Below are 22,262 nucleotides of genomic sequence, written 5' to 3'. Positions count from 1 at the left end.
GCTACTACCAATAGTTTATATTTTACTATTGGATTTGGTGAAATTTGGAGTTCGTGAAACGCTCCCTCCAATAGGGCTGGGCAAGTGGTGTGTGCTACTAGGCAGAGGTACCTGTCGCATCTACTAGCGAGGGTAGGCGATCAGTAAGGGTTCACTGTGGTTGTCGGTGTAGGGGTATGGGTTGGGGTCATTTAATAGGTTAGTTCGTACGGTTGGTCAAACGGGGGTTTTAAGTGTTGTCGGAGCATTACGCAAGGGGACAAAGTACGGTTTTGAGTCGAGTTTAACTCCTAGGTAGGTTCAGGTCTTCTTCAGGGTCAGGCAGAGGCTGATGGCGCCATGAAGGACACCTGTGTGGAGGGTGAATAGGTTGGAGAAGGTACTATATGATTGGGTTCCTAGGCGGTGAGGTGGAGATTGAGGAGTTTCAACACGGAAGATTGTGTATAGAGGAGGCCGAGTGACTTTGGGCGGTCAGATCCCGTTGGGAGGACTTGGAGAGTTTCGAGAGGATGGAGTTAAGACTGATGGGGCAGTTTGCAGTATCGCACGTTGGACTTTGTGAAGTTTGGAGAAGATGATAACATGGGCGTGTCCCCAGGCCTCGGGGGGAGTCACGTCGTGAGTAGGGTAAATGGACACAGTGTAGTGACGTACCTGCCTCGTCTTAGACATTGCTTGTGTTCAAAAATACACATCGGAAATGTACAGGCTGTGTAAATAGGCATGATAAGCTGTTGTCTAGCAAATCATATGTACCATACATTTTATTGCCTTTGTACACCGTTTACACAAAGATAACACATTTTCTTTTTTCGTAAACAAAAAATATGATACTGGTGAAGGAAAATGGAAAAGGAAATGTTAATTTTTAATGATTGCTTTTTTCTCTTGACGATCTGCCTTAAGTTGAGGGGAAACATATTCCAATATTTCACTTTAAAAACAATAAAATAAAGGTCATCAGCCTGCCCGCATCCGTCAGAAACTGCTGGGAGTGTTGGAATTAATTTTTATCTTTAGTCTCTTAACCTTTGAATTAACGTAAAAAGAGGGTGGAAGAGTTATTATGTTGTCACTGCCTCCCGGTTGGTTTCGGATTTTGTTTTTGGTCCAAACAAGAAGCAGAACGTGGTTGCTCTTTCAATCTGAAACTGAAATTTGTGATCCCAAATCGTCTTCATGTGTTGTACGAATTTTATATTTCTGTATTTTGATGTGCAAAACATCCAAAAGTATTATTGGTATTGTTAAAATATTATAAAATCAGACATATATATGCGGGACCCTGGCGGTAATCCACTCTGCTTATAGACTGGACTCTTACTTTCACATTAAGAACTTTTCCAGGTGCCTGGCGATGTAAACCTATCCTATAAGCATGACACCTTATTAACCTAAAAAATGTGTATTAATTAACACATTGTTCTTTGTTTACTCATTATGTGTATGGTAGGGGATAAATAAATGTGTTTCACTTAATTTACATTGCATTACGGGTATTGTCAATAAATATTAGAAATTGTATGAATACCTTCTTAGAGTAATCCACAAATTACATCACTTTTGTGCCAAAACTAGTTGCTGGCAATATGGTTTACCATAAGCTGGTATTTAGACCATTTCCAAAAAATCACATAATGCTATATGACTGCTTTCTCATTTTGGTTTTGGAATTGTTCACAAACATGTCATGAAAGGTCAACGAAAAAGAGGTTTTTTCATGTTTCATTATCTCATATGTAAAACCAATAGTAACAAAGATTGTATTCACATTTTTGCGGATAAAAAATTATGATTTTTGTATGGTATTGTACATTTTTTCATCTGAGTTAATTTACTAAAAAGAATGAGTATTAACTTACAATAATTTGTACTACATTTTTAGGTATTCATTTGGTATTATATTTAGAGAATAACTTCTTGATCAGCATCATACGTGTTATTAAATGACCTGAAAAAAAGCAAAAATATATACCTCTAATAACACTTGTAATAATATATTTACACTTATACTGTTGACTTACAAGACGGTAAATACATATAAAAGTTGGTAAGTGGTGATCGATTTCAATTGGACACTCCAATCATCATCAGACCCAATAGACGAATAGGTTTTTTCATGTATTATATTTAGCAATGATTCAGAAAACTTAAAAGAGTGCATGACAATATTTTTTAACAACGACTTGCAAGTTATTATATGTGTCTTTGGAGACCCAAAATACTCGCAGAATTTATTTCATTAACGTATACGATAGTAAAAAATAATCATCCTACGAAAGAATGGTACTTTCTTAACATAGTAATTTGATCTAACATTTAAGACAGTTTCCGGAAACAATATTCACGTTTTAATATAATCACTGGCTTAATATATTACAATTTCATTGTGTTTTCATAATTTCATTTATTACTGTACTCTCATCGCAGGCCACACCCAATACATAAGGTCTTCTTCCATTCCTGTGAAATTTATCAAACTTTTATCATATTGATCCAATGCCTTGATCTATTTAAACAATTAAAACACCGCACTGACTGATAGCATTATCCTTTACAGGTGTCTAATGTTATAGCCACCACAACAGTGACAATGATTTGCTAAAGTGACATTACATTTTAAGTCTGATTCTTAAGATTTACGATGTTTCCAGGTGTCCAAGGAAGAGTACGACACGTGTCGCATTACAAACCCTAACCCACGGATCATCGCGATCTGTGACAAACCGTACAAGCTAATGTACTTTACCATCACCTTCCGATCCTTCACACCTCAGCCTGGGGGACTAGAGTTCCAACCAGGACAAGACTACTATTTCATCTGTAAGTAGCCATTGTCAAATAGAAGAAAAGTTCAGAGAATGACCACCTACTCAGGTTTAAGAAGCAAGGCTAGGTTTGGTTATACATGGTGTCCCGAACTCTACCTTTTAAGATTTCATTCCTGGATGTTTTTCCCCTCTCAAAATAAGTCTTTACATTACCAATCTATATACCGAATATCAAATTACAAAAAAATCTGTTTACAAATAAAAAATAGTTTTGTGAAAAAGAGTAAATGGCATATGTATAAGTTTTAAGTTTTGGAAATTCTTAGCATGATATTATAGTTTGTATTTGGCCCATGACTGATAACATAGATTAAAAGTGTCTACTCTTTTAATCGGGAAACGGAGAATCGGCCACCTCTGGCCCTAATACGGATATAGCAATTTGGTTAGGTTAGATTATATAAATATGGTCCCTGAATTTAAGACCAGTGGCCGGGACCCCTACACTCCTTTTAATCTATGATGATACCTAAAAGGTTGGTAAAGAGTTCTGGGACTCCAAGGTTGGTAAAAAGTTCTGGGACTCCCTGCATGTTAGTGGGGCTATGACAGACATTTTGTTGCCCTCTTGCTCCATATAATACCACTGAGTAGTCTGAGTAGGCTCAACTGGCGTTTGCAGTCTTATTTGCTAGATTGGTTACAAAGCTTTGGACATAAGAAGACAGAAAATCGGACATGTAATTTTTCTTAAATCCACAAATAAATTGTGAAATCTCACTTTTATCCCAACTGTATGGTTGAAAACAGCAATGTTTACAAACAACAAGAACCAATATTGAAAACTAAACAAACTTTCTAGTTAGAAAGTAGTGATTTTTTGGATGGTGTTATTTTTTCTGAAGATTTAGAGGATAAAATTAAATATTCATGAAACTATACTTTTTAAATCAAATTTTTCAAATATTTACATAGTTTAAGGTTAAGTATAATGATTATATTGTCATTCTATTTAAATTAATTATAGAGAGTAAACCTTATCCAGGTTAAATCTTATTCCAAAGGCCAGTAGCTCACTATGATAAAACATAATTATTTAGGAGTGTTAAAACTGAGCTAATATTCTGCTTACATTGCCGCTCTTTTAAGCGCACTACTGACTACTCGGTTTTAAAACCCACATTTATCAAATACAAGCTAAGAGTGCATGAATCAGAGAATGAAATAAGGCTCTTCAAAAGCTTTCACTGAATCACTGAATACCGACTCTTCAGAAGTTCAACTCCCAAGGCACAGCAAGTTCGATCTTTAACGGGTTTTGAGTTTTGGGTCCATTTACTGATGCACTGGTATAATTTAGACTCTAAAATCTCACTTAAAGCTTGTGTTTTATCATCGTCAATGCATTGTGGATTGGAATTTATTGGAAAACTGATTGAACTGTCATTCAACAATATAACTGTAATATTCAACCAACTGCAATTATTTTTATTGTTTAGTGTCCAGATATAATTTTACATTAAAAGGTAGGTACAGTATTTTTTATTTGAATATTTTCACCTTGTAGTTTGACTCATTTTGTGTCTTGTATTTTAATTCTAAAAATCCATCCTAAGGATATATAGTTTTTGGTGAAATTCAACAAAATTTTGTATCAACGTGATTTAAATATCAAAGCATTTATTTTTGCATTAAAGTTAAACTTATAAAACTTCTTTTTTTATGTGTTATTAATATTTTCTGTGGTTAATTATTTGGAAGTATTCCTACAATGACCTATATTTCTAATTTGTCTACCTAATATTAACCAACAAGATGATCAAACCAGTATTTGAAGTCAGTGTGGTTTCTATTAGCAAAAAGCTTTCCTGTAGGTCTCAAAAGACCCGTGTCCACTCTCAACTATAATGGCAATAAGGTTTTCCTATGAAAACAGCCCACACCCCATCTGGTCCAAACGTTAACCTCAAAATCTAAACATTATTTACTCAAAGATGATTCACTAAACAAAGTACCAATTAATGAAACTAAATACTTAGTCCAAACAAGGAAAAGTATGTATTGTAAAGTATAAAGTACTACAAATTATTAAAATTTCTGTTAAATGGTAGAGTTTTTAAATTGTGTACAAAGCAGTGCGGTTTACAACCCAAATTATTCAATAAGCAACTGATTATTTAAGAACAAGTTATTGTCTTGGTGATATTTTTATGGAATTCTTGTTTCTTTCTAGCTTCTCTAAAACATGTACCTAAGTAATTTCTATTAACATGTGGTTTATTAATGTGACCGATTAATATACATAACTAATATGTACAACTTGTTAGTTAGTTTATTAACTATATCTAGATTCTGATTCCCAACATGAGTGCTGTACCTCTTTACTTGTGACTTGTTGTATGTCATATGAATGTAGTTTTAGTCCTATTACGTAAACACATTATACTCTTGATACAACCTCTCAAAGATTCCTGAGCGTACGGGACACGTTTGATCTTGTAATCCTACAATAAACTCAGTATATTTTTGTCCTGTCCGGATGTCACTATCACCCCCTCCAGAGGATTCCAGGCAAGTATGGAATTCCAAGACAACGATGCGTCGTCCGTGCTGTCGTCAGTTAGCATAAAATACGTTGTATCGTGGTTGTTTCTTAAAAATAACTACCCTGACCTAAGTCACAAACGAGATTTGTTAGAAGTAGAAAATTCCTTGTTCAAACCTCAAGCGATAAACTTGACCTTAATGGAAATGTGTTAAGCAAAGTAGCAGGAATGTTCACTGTGTTTGCTGGGTAAAATTAAAACTATTTTGTTAAAAACAATTTTGCCATGGAAGTTTTTTGATTGGATAACATTTAATTTTTTGTGGTTTGAGATTAAACATCTGTATGATTTCATGTTTTTGCTTCACTCTGTTTAAAAAGGAGTTTCCTTATGAAAACTCTAGTTTAATGATCTCTGTTCATCAAAAAAATATATAAATAACACATTTAAAGTAGCAAGTTTTGTAATAAAGGAAATGCTAAAGAAAGGAAAGAGTTGGCTTTGGTATGCTGGGGATTGACTAGGTATATGTATAAATAATTCATACCTAACCCACTGTCTATGTATGTTGCATTACTTTATCCATGAATGTGCTTCGTCCTCAAAACGTGTGTCCACACATTGTAAAACAGACTTTCGTCCCATCGCACTTGAAATATACTCTGTACATAACAAGAAGTAGTGCAAGTAACATTAAAATTCTATCATTGATTCTCACCCTTAATTTTGATTTGTATTAGTTGTATTTATGATTGCTGTCTTTCTGATGGCTCTCGCCAGTTCACTATCCTTGATTTATTCAAGTTGACTAAAATCAAAAACAAACACCTAGCACAAGCTATAACAGTTGATAATGCAAAGTAAATATCATTAATAGTAGTATAACTGAGGACAACTTACTGGGTCGTAATTAAAGTGCTTATATTCTTATCCTAAGCCTTATCATATAAATCATAAAAATTGAAAATTCAGTTCAGATTCAATTCAGTTACCACAAGTCATCAGTTTATTACAGTTTATAATGTTCTTCGACAAAAGATTTACTTCCAAGTTAGACAAGAGTTTGAGCTAAATCTTTCTCTCTAGTACCATTTCAAATGTAGACTGTGTTTCCAGCAACTTCATCAAAAGATGATCTACATCGCCGCATCGGGGGTCGGTGCTCCACAAACAACATGAAGGTTGTGTTCAAAGTGTGCTGCCGACCAGACGAGATGCACAACAACCAGAGTGAGTATTGCTGCAGAAATTACATTAATTATTTGAATTTCAAAAATCAAAGTTAATTTATTAGCAAGCATCTTTTCAGTACATCACGATCACACAACTCATGTCAACCTCTCTAACCAAACGAAAACTAAAAGGGGTTAAAATAATATTGTTTCTTCATCATGTTTTCAAAACTAATGCAGACATGCCCCTCTAAAAACTAGTTAAAATGTTGTATTTTCATGGTCCACAATATTTAAATTAACTTTTTATCAGTTTCAAGTTGAATGAGCAGAAGGGGTTCTGACAACTACTAAACTCATTTATTTGCAAATTTATGATTTTTTTGAAGATTGCAAAGAAGTCCGGTCTTAAGAGTCTTCCTTAGTGGAAGCCATGTTGGATTTCTTCCCCATAAGAACAATGTTAACTTTGGGTCCAAATATCTCATCAGCAAATTGTCATATAATTATGGATAAGGAGTTAAATTTAAGGAATTGCGGTCCTCTAGAGATTGACGTTTTTTATTTCACAATTTTTAATTTTTATAATGAAAAATTGATTATTAATTAGCTTAAAATTAAGCTAATTATTGAAAGGAAATGAAAATGGATTTTCGAAATTCAAAAACCTCAGTCACGAGTCTATTATGTTAAAAATACAAATTATAAATTTCAAAGCTATATCTTAACAAATAACGCCGTTACGTGTCCACAAATGATGTAATGTTTAACATTGTTCTTATGGGGAAGAAATCCAACATGGCTACCACTAAGGAAGACTCTTAATGATTTTGTGTATATTTCACTGTTTGGACTAAAATTCATAATATGGATCACTGACTGTAGGAAACTACTGGAAATACCTTTGCTTGTGTCCTGTGTTCCTTAAAGTGGTGAAAATATTTCTAAATTAACTTTTTATGTATATTTGCTCAGAAGCACTGTTTTATACATTTGGTCCATCAGTTAAAGAGCATGAGCTTCTGTCCAGGAAGCCCAGAATAAATGGTTGTCAGTTATCTATGTCCAGTTATAAAAACAAAAAAACATGGTTTTCCCCAATTGGGAATTGTAATAGAAGATTTACCTACACTAAATAGCCATAAAATATTTTGTTTTAACTACCAGCAAAAGTAAAAATTACTGATAGTGATGAGTGTACAATAATGACCCAAAGTATTTATGGTTTTTGAAAATTTCATAATAAAAGTCAGCTGCTGTAGTGAATTTTAACTCACCATTTTAAAACACAGCATGTTAGATTGGAAGGACGAGCATGAAGTGCATCAAACCATCGCTTTTTACTCAAGCCTTTGAACTCAAGTCGAATATTCAACATTCAAAACTAAGAATTCTGGAATTTTTTTTTTTGTCCCCGTGCACCCTATCAGCGGTTGACTGTTGAGTTATCGGTGTCGAGTTAGTGATGTTATACTGTGTACTTGGCATTTGTTTATGTATAACGTTATGTCATGTTTTAGCAGTTAGTCATGCGGCCACTACCACCGCAGTGACCAGTGTAAGCACTTCAACACCGGTGAGCCACATGCCGTCTCACAGGCCTACTGCGCCGGTACCACACCCTACCTTCGCTCCTAGGCCGCCCACCATCAACTATGATAGTCCAAAGCCAACTACCAAGAAGTCAAGTGAGTAATTACAAAGTATCCTCCTAAATACAAAATATTGCTCCTATATTACAAAATATTGTCCTGTCATGTATATACAGACACCCATTGAACGCAGGGCAAGACATGCTTTGTGAGAAGATGTATTGTGCTTTTGGTTCTAGGTTCGAGATTTTCCAAGAGGATTCCCTTCAATCCTAATTAATTCCTTGAATTTGACAAGCTAACAGGGATCCAAGTGAATCATGTATCCAGTAAAAACCTAACTCCCTTGAATTTTTTTCAAATGTCAACTGTTTTTCATCTTAGGCTATTAATATTTTCGGTGCTTCACAGAGAAGTAAGATACAGAGGATACAAGCTTATGGGACAACCGTGTGCTTTTAGCTCTGGTATGTTGGGGCGGAAATGTACCTGTACCAAGCAATGAAGAGCCTGAACGGCGATGGCCACATAGCATTGTTGTACATCAAAAGCGCACAGGGTCTTCCAATAGCGTTGCACGCTGTAGTACGTGATGGGGAGGGGGGAAAGGAGAGCGGAAGGAGATGACGAATAGAAGTTGCTCTAGACACCAGCGACTCGGTGCTAGACACCACTTAAGTGCACCATTGAATGTATCCTGTATTTCTTACTTCTCTTTGAGTGCTATAAAGACATAAAAGTTCTCTTACGAGACAATTCACATGGGAAAGCCAATGGTGATAAGATAATACACTGATCCAACTACCTTGCTTGGTACAATTTACTGTGGCTTATTGTGTAAGTAGGAACATGGGAGTTCCGTTTTGGTCCTGGAATCTTCATCTACCTTCACCAACTATTCCCAGTTGTCAAATATTTTTGTAATATATAATTTAAGGGTGCGCTCTACCTCAGCTCAGAACTCTTAGCTGGGCTTCAGTAGCTATGTTGCGCCATTGATCAGCGCCGTGAGAAGCGCTTGCAGACGTTTAAGTCCCCTCAAATTACTCAGTTAACTTAAAAAAGTTTTCATCTTAAGAAGGTTCCTTATTCTTTAGACTCAAATTTATGACTCTATTGTTTTAATTTTATTCTAAAAATTCACACAACTGTTCAAACAACAACATGCACAAACCACAAACATTGCATGTACAAACTTGCACATACAAATGTATGTGTGAAATGCTTTAGAAAAAAACTTATTTAAAAGTATTTAAAATCCCACTTCCAGTCACTTCCCACTTAAATTATACTATTACTAAAAAATTAAAACAATACAAGCCTACAAAAATAAGAAATGAATAAATGAATATAAATTTAATATCAATCGGTTAATAACTAAGCCGACAATGACAGGAGATCCTAAAACCTTGTATTAGCGTGCGGCGGACAGGTAGAGCGCACCCTTAACTAAAACTATATTCTCCCACATAGATGCTTTTGCCAAAACTATGACTGGCTGAGAGTTTACAGCTGATTGATAATATAATAATTCAGTAAAATATGAGTCCACCTCAGGTAATACTATGTTCTAAAAAAACCTTTTATCCCAAGGGAGTGAAAATCTACTGTGTTACATAACTCTTATAAGTTTGTTTAACGTTACGTTGACTGTTTCGTTAAAGCTAAAGCATTACAGATGTCAAAACTTTTAGTCACTTTGGTATTACAAGACAATGTCTAGTATCAACCAGTTACCTTAAGTAACCACCATAATCCCAGACTCTTAAGACATATTTGTTACAAAATGGAATATTTTCAACCACAGCAGAACCCTTATATTTTATGATATATCATTAATTTTGTCAGAGTATAATACTTTTGTCATTTCTGCAGGTGAGTACGACAAACATCCAAACGAAGTGGTCAAGAACGAAGAGTTGACCTACAACAGAGGCTACAGTCTCAGCCCCACGCTTTGGCTCTGCGTCTCAGTCATTGTTTGCTGTCTAGTCGGCCGATAGGGCCCTCGCCCTACTCCGTACTTATACCTTTTCTCTGGAGCTCGTAGTGTAGATCGTTTGACGTACTGATACAGCTTTTCGGGCAGCATTTCCATTCAAGACTGATCCAGCGTCTTGCCTTCACTCCTGTAGATACTCTCGTTTCTTATTTAACGGGCCGTATTCGACAAACGGCGCGATTAACTATAATTTATTGTACATATATATTATTTATTTACTCTATTTAAGCGATTACTTAGGAACGTTTTGTTATTTCGCCTTATTTGTAAGTCCCTATTCGGACCGGTTTGTAATTACTAACGAAAATCGTGAAAATTTGTATACAAATTTTATTTTATATTGTAAATTTTGTAGAAGATGTGTCGGTGTAAGTAGGAGAAATGCTCGCGTCAAGCTGTGAGACGTCCTGTATTATAGAACGTATTTTGTACAGAGATTATTGTAGTGAATGCGTGTAGCGAGTTTAACGGAAATATTTGTGCCGAATAAGTGATATTTGATCCTTGTGTTCTGAAAATCTATCTGAAACGTTCTCGCAGAAGTAGAGTTTCATTTCTCAGTCGACGTTTGTACAGAATATGTCAGTTTGGGAGGCTTTTGCTCGTGTCGGGCGTTTTGTGTAATTTCAATAACCACTCGTTGCCTACCACGATCCGTAATTCGGGTGTTATAAAATTAAAATTCAGTTGGTGAAACTTTACAGTCGGATCCTGAATTATGTATTTCTTTAGAGATGGGCAATCGGCGTATGCACAGCGGTCTCAATGGTGCTTAAAAGCTCGTGCCACTATCTTTACTAAGATTTGTGCCTTAAAATGTTGACTCTGTCAAGATTCGGCTCAACACGGCAACATTGTCAAGGCAACACAGCAGTTTTCAAATAATCCAACTCAAGGCACAAAGCTCTGTCACCTATATTATCCTGAGAGAAAAATATTTTTCTGTTTTCTACGATTATCAGATGATTGGAACAAAATTATTTGACACCATCCTAAAAATTCTTCCTAGCTATTGTCTCAGTTTTTCCATCATACATTTGTCAGTATCTTAGTTCTTTTACTCCTATAAAATACCTCCCAGGTTCATTTGATGTTGCATTCATATAATGTTAGTCGCCTTTTATCTTTTTACTTCTCATATTGGTTGTTGACCATTACATAATTGTTATACAACTCACCAAGTCTTGTGAGTGTTTGGGTGACGGAGCTGTGTGCCCCAGGCCTGTGCCATACAGTCTATAGCCTAGCTCCCCTTACTTCTCATTGCAGTGCCATTATTCATTCCATCTTTGTTGCACCTTAGTGTTAATGAGTGGTCCTCATTGTGCTTTTCATTCGTTTCACAACCTATCTTTTCAACATTGCTTGGGCGATAATCGGTAAGGTCAGTTTTACCGTACCGTGGTTCTATGTCATACATCTATCATCAAATATCTTTAATAATAATAACTATCCATCGTTGAAGTAGTGTTTTGGTTAAGGTGGTAAAATGAATGCTGATGCGAGGAATTATATATATAAGATATTAGCAGATTCTGACGGTGTCAAAAGTCATTTATATTTTAAATAACTTTAATATATGCCAACATAACTAGCCCCCACAGATTATCAACTTGATTAAAATATAGAGGGAAGCAAACGTTATGCATATGTCACTTTTTGTCTAAATTATAAAATTTTCCTTCAATTGTCTTTCAAAGATTTAAAAATTATGAAAAATTCAATTGTGTGTCTACCAGCCAACTGTATTTTTGTGCCATATTCTGCATCAAGTAACTATTACAATGAAAGACTTCAACAAATGTACATAATATGAGTAGTTATATTTAACTATAGCATAAAATATTTGACCGTAAATGTGTGACATAGAACCCGATGGAGTAACTTATTGTCAAGCGGATTATTCTGTCATGAAGAAAATGTCAGACGTAAGTTCATTGTCCAACTGAAACTTTTTAGGCTAAGAATTATGTAAGTGTCCGATTTGTCCAGCAGTTTATGTCACATAGAAATAACCTAACCATAGCCTGTTTAGTTGCATAAATAATTTTTAATTGTATTTAATTTGCCATAATTTTGTTCCAAACTTGATTTATCAGGGTTACTTTTTGATAATATTCTCAAATTTCAATGACATTTTTATTTTTTATTTTTCTTATGATATTACGTTGTTAAAAACAGACGTAAGTTTTTATCTGTGTTATACAATCATGATTTAGCCAATATATTACTGTATTAAAAAATCCGTCAATGAACTGTAATTAAATGTATTGTTGCTGATGGACTTTGTAGACTATATTGATTGTTTTATTGGAAAATGTGATATCCGATGTATTATAAGAAAGTGTATGATTGTATCTTCATGAGGGTGTATCACAGTTAATTTACCTGGTGTAACGTATTACATTGCACAATAGTCAGAATGTGTATATTACATAAATATTCTAATAGATGATCACTGTCCACTGTATATGTAAATTTCTGTATTTTAAGGCCTGTTTGTGATTTTTTTTTTTTATCGAGAAGTACTTTTATTTTAAGACGTGTCAACGAGAGTTGATTTTAGTTTCAAAATCTGTACAACGGTGTCCCTGAATGTAGTAGTATGTTATAATGTTAGATCAATAATGTGAAGTTTTTTATGGATTGATTATTGTTAAATATATATTTATTGGTTTCCAACTGTGAGAATATGCATGTCATATTGTTTACACTAATGCTCTGAGAGCTCATCGGAGGTGTATGTTTGTTAATAGAAATAACAAAAACTCTACTCAATTGCCTGTGATTTTCATTTATTGAGTTATCTTTTACCACTTTGACCAAGAATAGTACTTTTTATTTATTCTATACTAAGTAAAATTTAAAATAATCTTTTGTGAGCATACATGATGTGGAATGTGTTATTTCTGTCTCAGTTTCAAACGTTATAAAGAATTGTAGGTTTTAGTTCATGGCAGATGACAGTTTTATTTATATTTTAGTTATAACGTATCCTATTTAGAAAGGTTCATGTAGATTATCATTTTATAGCAACAAAATATTCATTTGTAACGATGCTCTTAAGAATGAGTTGATATAAAGTGTTACGTTCAAAATAAACATAAATTTATATAACTTCTTACGCAACTCGGCAATGTAAACATACAATAATGTGATACTGTCTTCATCATTCCTATTGTCAACATTTTGGCTATTCTCAATATTTCTGCTCAATAGTCATGGGACACTTTAGTGGTCCTGAAGCTGAATACTCTATTCAAAACTATCGAGAATAACTATACTCCATTAACAATGTTTAAGATAAAAAATGAAGCTATTATTCTGAAATCAATTCTAGAATGAACAATGTCAATGTATAATATTTTAAATGTGTGAAGTTACTTAAAAACAAAATGTTACAACTTGTTAATTCTCATCATCTATCACAATTATGTTTTACTCTCTAAATATTTGAAAACTAAATAATTTGAACTAGTTTAGGTTTTAAACATAATAATTCTCTAATAAGACTGAACTCGTTCAATGGATTAATACCTCCTTCCTTTGCAATATTTATAATTACATAATAATTTATCTGCCCCTATAATGACCAAGTTTGAGTAAATTATGTGTTACTTGATTAAATAATCGTGTTATAGATGCAAGGAGTAACTAATTGAGACTAATCAATAATCATAATATAATATGTCAGCAGCTTTTACAAAAATCATTCCATGGTTATAAATTTAATTCATGGAATTCAGTTTTTCGTGCTTTATAGTTTTATACTCTGTTGGGTTTTAGAATTTTCATCTTAAGCCTCTTTTCTTAAATAAAATAAGCTAAGCTAATTTCGTTTTGTATATAAAAATCAACAATTTACCACACAGATCATCCATAACTAGCCAATAATCAAAACAACATGTTGAAATGACAGTTTAAGTTAAACTTCTGTATTTTAAAACTGATTTTTGTCCAAATAATACAATCACTTGATTTACATAACATAATATTCAATAGTATGTAATGTATATTGCTTATGTTTCTGAAATATCTTTGCGAATTATGTATAGTATAATTTTTAAACCTTACCAATATCAGGAAGCATTAGTATAACTTTATTATTATTAAGAAACATTGTACAGAGATTATTTGCTCAATGTCATAAGAAAAAATCTGCCCCAACAAGAGAAATAAAACAATAACTTACTTACTTTTTCTGGGAAATTTTTTTAAGAAAAGTGCTTTTTTCACACTATAATTCTTGGAAAACGTGTTTTTTTTACGCAATAGCTTGTAAACTACCGGTAATTTTTATTCACATGCATCAACTGAGGTTAGGGATTAAAACAATTGTCTTATGTGTTAATTTATTGACTCTCATCTGTAAGCTTAGAAATCAAAACTTTTACATGTTGACGTCAAGCAAATTATTTTTCATACAGGATTCCATAATGTATCATAGCTCTTAAATCATTCAAAACTTCATTTATCGTTACTTAAAGGAAAATCTCCTTCTCAAAGTGTACAGTCAAGTCGGGAACTCATTAGAAACTGACATCGTGATCAGTTGATAAAAAATTAAAATTTTGAACCATACTAAATCCCAGAATATTCGGACTCGGAGGTGAGACATATCAGTATGGTCTAATTATTTACCACGCCAGGGGCTCTACCATACTGTCCTGTAAATACGGTTAGAGCCACATCCAGTGTGATCCCCTCCCATGGTATCTGTGTCCAGATATCGTAGAATATTAAATTCTATTGTAGACGTTTTATGTAAAAAACATTCGTATAAATACATATATTTATATATTCGTACTATATAAATATATATATACTTATATGTATTTATAAATATAAATATATATATATTATGCACCTTAGTCATTACACTAAGCTATATTATGAAAATGTTAATTTTATAACTGATTTTTGTACAAAATACATAACTGTAATGTATGACAACACACTCGGTAGTTTCATTTTACCTGTGTTTCAGTTCTAAACTTGACAACATCTTAAGAGGTACATCCACAGCAAGGATGGGTAAACAGTAATGAAATACCTGATTTGGCAGGTGGCTTACAAGACCTTACGATATGTGATCTGAACCCTTGGTCTCCTGGTCGCCTTACACGTCTCGGCCATTGACCAGACCTAACAGTCAAACAAAGCCCAAGTGTAGTTTGTTCCAAACTTGACTCCTAGGTTGAGCTGTATTCATGTTAAAGAACACAAGTGTTTGTTGAGATAATTCAATACTTAACAGTACAGTTTTTTATATCCTTCCCTCACATCCTATGATAGTAGGCTCTAACCTCAAACCATTTTACCCATTACTTAAGGTTAAAATGTGTTCATCTCCTTAGTTAGTGACCAGCTGTTACTGTGGACTGGTCATTGTGCTGCCTGCTGTTGCAATATTCAAGTCAAAAAAGGGTTTTGCAATTTAAAATCCCGCTAGTTGTGTAGTGCAGTGAGCAATACAGGTTTTGTTGGCCTAACAAAAGACCTAAAGAAATTTATCGTCTAGTGTGTAAAGTGTAAAACAACAACGTAATACATGATGTTTTTGTCCGAAAATAGTGCATTAAGTTTTAAAATGGCCAAACTAAAGCTGTCCAAAATTTTTTTTCTGAGTGACAACGCCTTACTCAGTCGAGTACAAAATGTCATCATAAGACAAATTTATGTTATTTGCCGACGGTGCAGGGTTTTTAAAAATATGATTGACCCAATTTCTAATGAAAACACAAGATGTCACTATAATAATGGTACAATACCTCGTCAAGTAGTCCAAATGATGATTGAGGTTAGAAACCTACATGTTTCGCCGTAAATACGGCATCGTCAGGGTTACAAAAACGAAGACATCGATGTCACACGCACACAATAAATACACGGATACGAACATTTAATTACGGAAAGACAAAATAAACATTTAATTGACATTGATAGGCCTATCACACGCACACGACACGGACGGTCCCGGCGCAGGTAGTAGACTCTAGTAGCCTAGGAGTCTACTACCTGCGCCGGGACCGTCCGTGTCGTGTGCGTGTGATAGGCCTATCAATGTCAATTAAATGTTTATTTTGTCTTTCCGTAATTAAATGTTCGTATCCGTGTATTTATTGTGTGCGTGTGACATCGATGTCTTCGTTTTTGTAACCCTGACGATGCCGTATTTACGGCGAAACATGTAGGTTTCTAACCTCAATCATCATTTGGACTACTTGACGAGGTATTGTACCATTATTATAGTCATATAAAGTAATCCAGGGGCCATCAACAACACCAGCCAACCAGTCTCCACACTAACACAGATGATGTCTCGGTCATAAGTCGCCAGCAGTGTGTAAGCTCTGTTCTGATAACATGTGTTGGTTTTATATGGTAAACAAACGATATTTTGTAGAAACGATGTCCACGACACCAGTGGGTAACCAGCCCTAACCAGAATGCTACCCACAAGCACTGTGTAGTTTGCAGTGTCGCATTCCTAGCTTAATAAACGAGGGTTGTCAGTAAATTAAGATCTCCATAGAACTCTGAGCCAGCTGGTTCAAATCTGAGACCAATGTCCTGTTTCTTACTTCATTCACTACTATTCGACCTGGTTCCCACCCCTAAAAGATGAATAGTTTCCTTATGGTTTCAAAAATGTTTTGAAGGGAAGTTGAAGCTCCAAGTATAAATTTCTGTGGTGAGATTTCTTTGGTCTGAGTTGTCAACCGCTATGGAAGTATTGCAAGTTGACAGATGCAAATGAATTAAGGTGTTAGCAGGTAGAAAATGTGCACAATGAGTGATGGAAGTTCGGAGGCAGCCTTGAACATTTGCTCAATGTTTTCCATGGAGTAGGCCAACTGCTGTTCCGTATAGTTGCCAAAGTTAGGGAAATTTTGAATGTGGATTGGGGTGTGACTGGATGAAAGAAAGAAAGAGAATATCAAATTTATAAGGGACATCTCAATAATGATATGAAGGACTACGGTCAGCCCTGCAGGTGATAAACACGGGTCGCCGGAATTTTATCCCCCTGGAATTTTACCCCCTGGGCAAAGCTGACGTCACTATGACGTAGTAGCCTGAGTGGCCAAAAGTTTGTTCGCAGCCGGAATTTTACCCCCGCAGATTTGGAAGTCTAATGAAAATAGACAGAGCGTGATTAATTAGATTAGCAATAAAAACCGGAATTTTACCCCCTGTCCATATAACTAGCGTTTAGACAACTGAAGATGTACGGGCCGGATTTTTACCCCCGGAATTTTACCACCTGGCCCATTTTAGAAATTGAATGTTTGATTTTCTTATTTCTGTTTTTAATTAATTGTAAACATTTCATTATTTAGTAGCCTATCTTTATTTATTTATTTTGTAAAGAAATGTTCGAAACAATTATCATTCAGTTGATTTTTTATACGTCATATTAACCAACTGTTAGCTTCAAAGATCGAATCCTAATACTAGAATCTCAAAATTAAAATTAAAAACCTGTTCGGTTAGTTAATGTTACAAATAAATTAATATAGGCTACTTAATAATAAAATGTTTACTATTAAATTAAAACAGAATGAAGATAATTAATCATTCTCACTAATTTATATATCTGGCCAGGGGGTAAAATTCCGGGGGTTAAAATCCAGGGGGTAAAATTCCGGGGGTAAAAATCTGGGCCGTACACTCTAGGTTTTTATAATTTGATGTGTTCTGATTAAATTCACAACTGTGAAAATATATGTTTAATTCCGCGTTTAATACATCGAATTATAAAAAGCTACAGTTTAATCCATCGAGCTGATGTCGCGAAACTCAAAAGTTCGCGGCCGGAATTATACCCCCGCATGTTTGTGACGTCACGTTTGCCCAGGGGGATAAAAATCCGCTACGCCATAAACACGCCGATTAGTTAGCGATGTTTTCTTATATTTAATTATTGTGTCAATGAAAAACTTATGAACGCCCACTGCTGGTTCCGTTTTCCAATGGACCGCCGCAAACATATGACACTAATGTACATTTTCTCCGTAGAAACATTTTTATGCATAAACTTTTGTCAACTGGCAACAGTAATCAACAGCTATAAGCCTCCTTCCTACTGAAACCTTATCACAAAACACAATTCATAGGCTACTTGGCCAGAGCGTCAATTTTCTTTTGCATCGTTTTTTAATAAAGGAAGTAACTTACAGCACTATGAAAAGACTAAATCATTGCAGAGAGGTGAAAAGTAGAATAGTAGTGGATGAAGTAAGGAACACAACCCTTGTCTCGGATTTGAGCTAGCTCAATGGAGACCTTAATTTACAGCCAACCCTCTTACAATTTTGATAAACTGCTGTCAAATGGTTGTCCAATTTGAAGTCTAAATTAATGGGGATAAATCTACAATTTTAATAAACAAAATACCTTTAAATCATTTTTTAAGGCGCAGAAACCTTTGCAAATTGTGAAAATATACAAAACTACTTTCTCAAGGCACGGAAAAAATCGCACGCCAAGGAACAAGTAGCGGAGTCATACGGACCAGTGACTACTTACTCTTGCTTGGGATCCTAGAATGGTCAGTGTTACCAGCTGATCATTAATTTATTATGATTGTTTATGTTAATGTTTTGATTTTTTTTTTAATAAAACTGTTCTAAACCAACAAAACCTAACCAAACTTGCTGTATGATTTTATGAATCGGTTTCATAAGAGAAAAGGGTATATTGCGAATCCAGGCCAGGCTTTATGAGGATTCGTGACTACATTAAGTCCTTTAAAGGTAGGTTGGATTAAGTAAGTTATAGTGTGCATTTTTTAAATTGTCTCGTCGTTTAATCATTTATTCCAAAAGATAAAAAACAATATGGGTGTATCAATAAACAACCCGATCGCCTATAACCTACACTTCACCTTCTTAATCTAACCTAACTTTAAAACACTTACCGGTAATGCAGCCATGAACCCATATAAACCCCGACCTGGCTTCCCCACATGCCTAAAAAATATCATTCATTGTTTTGTTTCAGTTTCAACTGAAGTAAGTTAGAAGCGTATAACTTCTTGTTCCTTGGTGTGCAATGTGCTCCAACGAACATTGTGCAATGTGCTCCTTAAAAAAGTGGTTCCGTATATATCTGCAATTTTCGGTGGTTTCCGCACCTTAAAAATATGTTTTAAAGGTATTTTATCGTATATTAGGATCGTAAGAATAATTTATGAAGGTTTAGAAGAAAAGTCTGAATAGTTCAGAAATACCTTAATGGGGTCCAGATTATTAAGGGTTCACTGAAAAAGGGTCCTTCCTTGAAAGCAACTAACTTTACTCAATTGTTTTCAGACTGTGGTAGGTAGGTGTAAGTTAACAGGTCCATGGAACGATTATAAAATATAAAAATTCCCAAAATATGTATAGGGACCTTCTATTTTGGAGTAAGAAACTCAATGGAGTAATCGCTGTTCTGCTAATTGCCCCCTTTTAGCGAATTTCCCATATAGGGAATGAGGTATTAACGTAGTACTCATAGTAAGACCTGGACCCGGGACCGATTTACTTTTTCGTTTTGAGGTCCTTAGAGGCCAAAAACACCATCCGTTCAATTTCATAGATAACTTATATATAAATATATATACTGTATATGTGGGTCCATTAGCACATTAACTTGAACAGAAATGATCCGATTTTGATTAAATTTGATATTAACGTGTAAAACCTACATTTATCCAAACGAGTTTCCGAACCAGCATGATCGGACTATGGGAACAGGGGTTTATGGGGGGGTTGCGTCTAATGGTTATGAATAAAAATTAATAAGAAATATCTAAATTTAAAATTCCCATGTTATTCTTATGGACATAGAATAGCCTACCACTGCTACATTGTATTGATACTAAAAAGATAACCTACAGAACCTTAAAACCAACGTAGTGTAGCAATAAAATAAATATATTTGCATATTAGGTTAATATCATAAAACAGTTAGGCTATATTTCAATCTAATTCCTAATGTTTATTCAGGCATTATTTATTACCTCATTACCTCTGCAGATTTTTATCTAAATTTAACATCATAAAAATAGGTTTGCTACCGAAACATAACCCTACTCTTGTAAAACTGAAGTTTTATGTTAAGTTAATTAATTAGGCCATTCGCCATTGTACCTATGTAAACATTAAACAAACCATCAACAAACAATTACAAACAGCTGGTTTATACTCGTATCATTGAATAGTTTCCTTGTCACTTCACTCGTTAATGACATTTATTTAGATTTTAATAAAATAGCTGAAGTCCGAAAATGAAAATACCTACACATTTACCATTGATTATAAATAATAAATGATTTTACTATCCATTCGGTATACAGTGAATACAATAGGCATTGTCATATATAAACCAAAGTCAATCATATATATTACAACTAGACCATTAGCACGGCCGCCTTTAACTACAGGCCGCGGCCTGGTAGAATTGGCAACGTCGCAAGTGGTGTTGTTCAGTGACAGACGTCCCATAAGATAACATGGCAGACGGGTGACATCAGCTCATTAAGTCGCACTTTATTGATTTAAATTTAAATTTCTGAACAAAAATGTATTAAAATATTGAAAATAAAACATACAGAATTGAAAACTGAAACAATATGAATTAAAATCTATATCCGTACATTTTTAAGCGGAGTCAATATTGTCATAGTCCAGTAACCAATCCTTCGTAAATACACAAATACCATTAGATGCTTCCAAACAAAAACAGCTGTTACAACACCACTTGCAACGTTGCCAGTTCGAAGGCCGCGGCCTGGAGTTAAAGGCGGGCGTGCCATTAGGCTAGATTTTTATGTAGTACAACTGAACTAGGTTTAATAAAACTCTTAGTTTTTTTTTAATTTGTTCAATTGGCTTTTCGTCGTAGATCTAGAAAAGGAGATGTGACAGTGCAACGTGAAATTAGGCAAATCAAATCAACTTTATCATTAAGAGCTATGGTACTCCATGAAATGAAGTTAGTCAAATCAAATCAATGTTTAGTATTGAATAAATAAACACAAATGCAATGAATTGATGATACCAAATAAGAGGCAGTGCAACATTTAGGTATACTACAAATATTTGTCACCAATATATATATATATAAATAATAGCCAGACTTACAAGAAATATTAGAACACATGGGCTTATTTACCGGTATCAAAGATTTGTTTTAAAGAGAGTTATCCCAGATAATATCTTAATAAAACGCCAAACTAAATTTAAGTAAGAGATGAGACTAAATATTACCGTTTGAACTTTACATTTACAAATACGAAAGCGATAGACTTGAGTTTAGCTATGTCGCGGCCGTTGGCGGGATATGCGCGCCTAATGTTCTCGTATCTTACAAGCTATCAATACTAACTAACGCCGCAGTTATAATAATTGTTAATATTACAAGTACAGTATAACCTATATGTTATAAACAATGAATCAAGGTTTCTCTTACGGGTACTTCTACTTCATTGTCTATGTATGTACGCTGGAAAGAAGAAGAAGATATGGATACCGGTGCCGGTGAATATTCCAATCCAATACGATTTTGGATTGTTGCCACTAAGAAATTTTGGATTTTTTAACTGCGCTGAATCAAAGTTATTAGTTTTAGTTTTAACTTGTAGTAATTGTCCGATCAGGTCTAACTTAATACTGTAAGTATCCAATATTTGCACTAGCTTTTAAGTCTCCCATTTTAAATCCATATAATTTGTAACATCAATTATCAAATCAATATTATTCTTATTTACTAGGCCTAGTAACCTGTATACCATACATTGGCTACACAACTAATTTTGTAAACAATAGACTGCTTTCTCAACTTAAGCACTTGCTTATTGCGAAAACTGTTCCCATAAAATTATAAAATATTGGGAGTTTACAACAGCTAATTTACCAATCCTGGCCTTGGTGTGTCTTAAGCCTAAATAGATTTTAACTATGTTAGGCCTAGGCCTATAAGCTAGACTAGACAGGGCAATAATATATAGGCTACCTTTAACTTAATGGGTACTGGTAGTCATGTTTGATTTTTGGGTTGCCTGTCCAAATGACTGCTTCATTTTTGCGAATTTCCCATATAGGGAATAAGCTATTACTTGCCGTAGTACTGGTACTCATGGTAAGACCTGGACCCAGCACTGATTTACATTTTTCATTTTGAGGTCC

General features: G+C 34.4%; 1 protein-coding gene across 2 annotated transcripts in view; it reads left to right on the top strand.

Moving 5' to 3' along the window:
* LOC128997989 (ephrin-B1) overlaps positions 1–15,043 on the top strand; it is a 211,317-nt gene extending 196,274 nt beyond the window's left edge. The window contains exons 3-6 of one of the 2 annotated variants that reach the window (XM_054423884.1): positions 2,658–2,826; positions 6,437–6,550; positions 8,016–8,180; positions 9,960–15,043. In XM_054423884.1, the coding sequence (XP_054279859.1) occupies positions 2,658–2,826; positions 6,437–6,550; positions 8,016–8,180; positions 9,960–10,087 (576 nt within the window). In that variant the 3' untranslated portion in view covers positions 10,088–15,043. Of the gene's footprint in view, positions 1–2,657; positions 2,827–6,436; positions 6,551–8,012; positions 8,181–9,959 lie in introns of both variants that reach the window. The other variant, XM_054423883.1, reaches the window with a different exon arrangement.
* Positions 15,044–22,262: the final 7,219 nt, after the last annotated feature.

This window comes from Macrosteles quadrilineatus, unplaced genomic scaffold (genome assembly GCF_028750875.1).
Source record: "Macrosteles quadrilineatus isolate MER2022 unplaced genomic scaffold, UCM_ALF_1.0 Scaffold_7__1_contigs__length_78375512, whole genome shotgun sequence".
In the NCBI taxonomy this organism is placed as follows: domain Eukaryota; kingdom Metazoa; phylum Arthropoda; class Insecta; order Hemiptera; family Cicadellidae; genus Macrosteles; species Macrosteles quadrilineatus.
The sequence above is the reverse complement of the archived record's forward strand: the minus strand, read 5'-3'. Positions and strand labels throughout refer to the sequence as shown.